Source organism: Zingiber officinale, chromosome 3A (genome assembly GCF_018446385.1).
Source record: "Zingiber officinale cultivar Zhangliang chromosome 3A, Zo_v1.1, whole genome shotgun sequence".
NCBI lineage: Eukaryota > Viridiplantae > Streptophyta > Magnoliopsida > Zingiberales > Zingiberaceae > Zingiber > Zingiber officinale.
Genome location: NC_055990.1, coordinates 158,911,651 through 158,916,227, shown reverse-complemented (window position 1 = coordinate 158,916,227; position 4,577 = coordinate 158,911,651). Strand labels below are relative to the sequence as shown.

The following is a 4,577-nucleotide window of genomic DNA, read 5'->3' as shown; positions in this document are numbered from 1 at the left end:
TACGCGAATCGTAGATTTCAATTTTGAAGTCAATTACGACTTTCATCAATTGATGACTTCCTTCCTCTAAATCGTTTTGGTCCATTTAAGGCCCCAATATCCAACACCAAAATGATGCAATAATAAATATACCAGCTAAACTAACTAAATTCACCAGCTAAGCGTTGCTAAATTTTGGGGGACAGCTTAAGTTAATCCAAAAATATAGATCCTAATTAGTATATATCTTTAATTATATTTTCTCAACCCAAGATTGGATTATGTGAATTGTTTATCGTGGAGGGTCCAAATTTGACTTGCAGTTTACATGCCTCAAGTTGCCACCCTCCCTCCTTATAAAAGGAGGGTTAGCAGTGTTACATTAAACTCGCCCTCCTTCATTCATTCCTTAACAATGGCATTCTTCAGGCTCCTCTTCATCTTCGTCCTCTTCCAATATTGCGAAGCGGCAGGGGAGCTCTACGATACTCCTGACCCAGTCAGAGCCGACGGTCTGTGTGCTACGGTCGTCGACCCTCAAGGCTACAAATGCCAAGAATTTGAGGTTATAACGGAAGATGGATACATATTAGCCTTGCATAGAATTACACAAGGAAGAGGAAGAGATGATGGTCCGGGAAGGCAAGCTGTGCTATTGCAACATGGAGTCCTCATGGTGAGTTTGTTTAGCTTATTTGGGTGCAATAAGGCAGTAACAATTGAATATCAAATCCCAAGGCTGTGAGGAATCCACCAAACTGTGAGTTAATTAATTGACCATTGTGATCATTAAATATTATTTAATATATTCATTTTTCGATTTTGATAAATCTCCTGTCTCGAAAACACAACCTGAAAGAAAACGTCATTTATATATATTGTTGTTTTTCTCCTCCTTGCACGCACGTAGTCCTCAGAACTTCCATCTACTGACAACGCCGCATTCTGCTGCAAAGCTGTGTGTGTACACATGAATATCTTGTTTTTTAAATTTCAAACAGTAGGAAAAAGATTAATTAAAAATTCGGAAAACGATAAATAACTTTAATTACTTGAAATTAAGATGAATGATGTGGTCGATTGCTGCAGGATGGCATGACTTGGCTACTGAACTCACCTGAAGAATCACTGGCGTTCATCTTAGCAGATGCTGAATTCGACGTCTGGATTGCCAACGTCAGAGGCACTAAGTGGAGCCGTCGCCATGTCGCTCTTGATCCTTCCTCGCCAGTTAATAATTAATACATAACCAAATTCCTCTCTTAATTAATAATTAATAAATTTAACCATATATATTATGCTTAATTATTATTGAGTTTTATAGGCTTATTGGTACTGGTCCTGGGATGAGTTGTCCATGTACGACTTGACTACTACTGTTGATTTTGTGTTCAACCAAACCGGACAAAAGCTGCACTATGTTGGACATTCCATGGTATTAATTATTTAATTAAGTACTAATTTCTTCTTTCAAACAAAAATAAAAACAAACAAAAAACAAAAAATGTAAGTATGAACTAAGCTTAATTATGTATATTTAACTAGGGTACTACGATTGCTCTAGCAGCATTATCTGAGAGGAGATTAGTAGACAAGCTGAAGTCAGCAGCTCTTCTGTCTCCAGTTGCCTATTTATCACACATGACCAGTGCTTTAGGAATAATTGCAGCCAACTCATTCACTGGAGAAGTACGTACGTTTGCTTTTTTATCATTTCTCTCTCACACATAGATATGATCAAATTGCAATTTTGTTGATGATATTAATTATTGCAGCTATTAAGATGGTTTGGACACGGAGAATTTAATCCCAAAGGGTAAGAGTAAATATATGTTTTTGCCTTCTTAAATATAATGAATGATCTTCTAGTGCAACTGTCTATTATATTCGCATGCATGGTGATTGATCAATAGGTTGGTAGCAAAGGATTTCTTGAATTCAATCTGCCATGCGACTGGAGTCGATTGCTACGACTTTATGACGGCATTCACAGGTATAAATTAAACAGATCAGTCGATCCTAATGTTTCTGTTTATCTGCAATCTGCAGTTGGAAAAGAAAAAAGAAAAAAGAAGAAAATTAAACTCGTGTTTCTTTTAGGGATAAATTGTTGCCTCAATTCTTCGAGCATCGATTACTTCTTGCAATTTGAGCCCCAGCCTACATCTGTGAAGACACTGGTCCAGTTTGCAGAGAGTGAGTTTGTAAACAAAAGTGGATCGATCGAATTAATTAATGTTTTAATTATTAATTTCTCTGAAGATCATAATTAATTAATAAATTAGACCAGCAGTTTATAGAGATGGAGTGGTAACAAGGTACCATGATGATTGGAGACTAGGTTCGGGGACGACGGCGGCGTATGATATTTCCAACATCCCGCGAGATTTCCCGTTGTTGCTCAGCTACGGGGGTCGGGATTCCTTGACGGCGGAGGAGGACGTGCAGCTGCTGCTGAACGATCTCAGGGACCACGAGAAAGACAAGCTCAGGTTGCAGCTGGTGGAGGAGTATGCCCATATGGACTTCGTGATGGCGGTCAACGCCAAGAGCGTCGTCTACGATGGAGTGATAGAATTCTTCAAGCGGCAAAGTTAAATAATTAATCACTGTCCCGTGCTGATGCTGTCGTGATGTTGTTGTCGTGTGCGATGAAATTCTTCAAAGAGACTCCTACGTACAAGTTGATCATTCGTTCATTGTGTCAACGCTAGGATCATCACTGAAAGCAATAATATATCATCTTTAATTTATTCACATTCACGCATCTAGCCATATTTGAAATATACTCATCTAAAAATTTAATTTCTTTCAACCAATTGCATAAATCTTGCTTACCATCTTTGTCTATTGTATAACAAACTTTCGGAAATCTGTTGGTTGTTTCATCCTGATACAACTCTGGTCTATTAACTAGTTCTTTTAATTCTTCACGTGATTTTGCAGTGATCTTTAGTTTTTCCAGGCACGTTCATCACAGTGTTGAAAATATTATCGAAGAATTTTTTCTCAATATGCATGACATCCAAATTATGTCTAATAAGTAGATGGTTTTAATATGGTAGCTCCCAAAAAATACTTCTTTTCTTCCAACCACACTTGCACATCCTAACAATGTATTTATTTAACTCATCAGAACCAGGTTGAGATTCTGGTAGAAATCTATAACTATCTATTTGCTCAATGATTTCTTCACTTAAAACATGGGCTGGAGGAGATTTTCTCACAACAACATTTTTTAAAAAGAATTTCTTATTTTGCCTAAAAGAGTGATCAATTGGTAAAAATTTACGGTGATTATCAAACCAAGATACTTTCCCACTATAAGGTAATGAAAATGCATCAGAATCTGTCATACAGTGTGGACAAGCTAATTTACCAGCCGTGCTCCATCCCGACAACATTGAGAATTCTGGAAAATCACTGATTGTCCATAATAATGCAGCATGCAATCTAAAATTAGTTTTACTTGCAACATCGTAAGTCACTGACCCTACATTCCATAATTCATTCAACTCGGCAATCAGAGGTTGCAAGAAAACATCTATCTTCTCTTTTGGATTTGTTGGACCAAGAATAAGTACTGTAAGGAACATAAATTCATCCTTCATACACATCCATGGCGGTAAATTGTACGGTGCTAATATAACTGACCAAGATGAATATTGTTGTCCTGACTGACCAAATGGCTGAAATCCATCGGCGGAAAGTCCCAATCTCACATTACGTGGTTCAATTGCAAACGAAGGAAATAAAGCATCAAGATGTTTCCATGCAGGGGAATCACAAGGATGACACATCAACGCTCCATCGTGCTCATGTTCATGATGTCATATCATGTGGCAAGCTGTAGCAGTAGATGCATACAAACATTGAAGTCTAGCAGTTAACGGAAAATAATACATAACTTTCCAAGCAATTTTTTTCTTCTTCTGCCCTGGTATACGATTACCATGCTTATAACGAGGGTGTGTACAGATTTTGCATTCACGTAGATCATTGTCTTCATTCCAAAATATCATGCAATTATTTATACAACAATCAATTTTCTCTACAGGCAAGCCTAAACCTCTGAACAATTTCTTTGTATTGTAAAAACTATCAGTCATTATGTTATCAGCATGAAGCAATTCTGACATCAATTGACATATGTCATCATAGCATCTTTCTGAAAAATGATGTTCTACTTTTATATTCAATAACCTAGCAGTAGCTGATAACTGAGAATGACCAGAGAGAATTCCTTCCCACACTTCTCTTTCGCTAACTTTTAACATTTCATATAGTTGCTGATATTCAGGTGTTGGTGTTTCATCATCTATATTGGAATAATCAACTGCAACATTCATCGCATCATGAATCATTGACTGCATTGCAATATCATTAGTTGAAATATCAGGAGCAGTATAAGTTGTGGCAGATGACGTCCCATCAGAAGGTCCAATTGATTCATACACATAAAACTCCCCGTGACAATACCAATTATAGTAATTTAGTACAAAACCATTTCTGCATATGTGAACCTTCACGGTATCCTCATCACGAAAAACTCTCTATTCCTACATTTCTTAAGATTACATGGACACCGTAACTCATCA

The 4,577-nt window shown here is 37.1% G+C and overlaps 1 protein-coding gene across 1 annotated transcript; it reads left to right on the top strand.

Annotated features, from left to right (window-relative positions):
- The first annotated feature begins 307 nt into the window (after positions 1–307).
- On the top strand, positions 308–2,577 carry LOC122050824 (triacylglycerol lipase 2-like). Its single transcript, XM_042611698.1, has 8 exons — positions 308–655; positions 1,069–1,209; positions 1,304–1,414; positions 1,525–1,668; positions 1,755–1,795; positions 1,893–1,972; positions 2,080–2,175; positions 2,273–2,577. Exons 1-8 carry the CDS (start codon positions 308–310, stop codon positions 2,575–2,577), a joined length of 1,266 nt encoding a protein of 421 aa, XP_042467632.1.
- Positions 2,578–4,577: the final 2,000 nt, after the last annotated feature.

Excerpts from the sequence above, each read along its gene's own strand:
- LOC122050824 (XM_042611698.1), top strand. The coding sequence starts at position 308 with ATGCCTCAAGTTGCCACCCTCCCTCCTTATAAAAGGAGGGTTAGCAGT. Across the intron at positions 656-1,068 it reads TGCAACATGGAGTCCTCATG|GATGGCATGACTTGGCTACT; the intron begins GTGAGTTTGTTT and ends CGATTGCTGCAG. Across the intron at positions 1,210-1,303 it reads CTCTTGATCCTTCCTCGCCA|GCTTATTGGTACTGGTCCTG; the intron begins GTTAATAATTAA and ends TGAGTTTTATAG.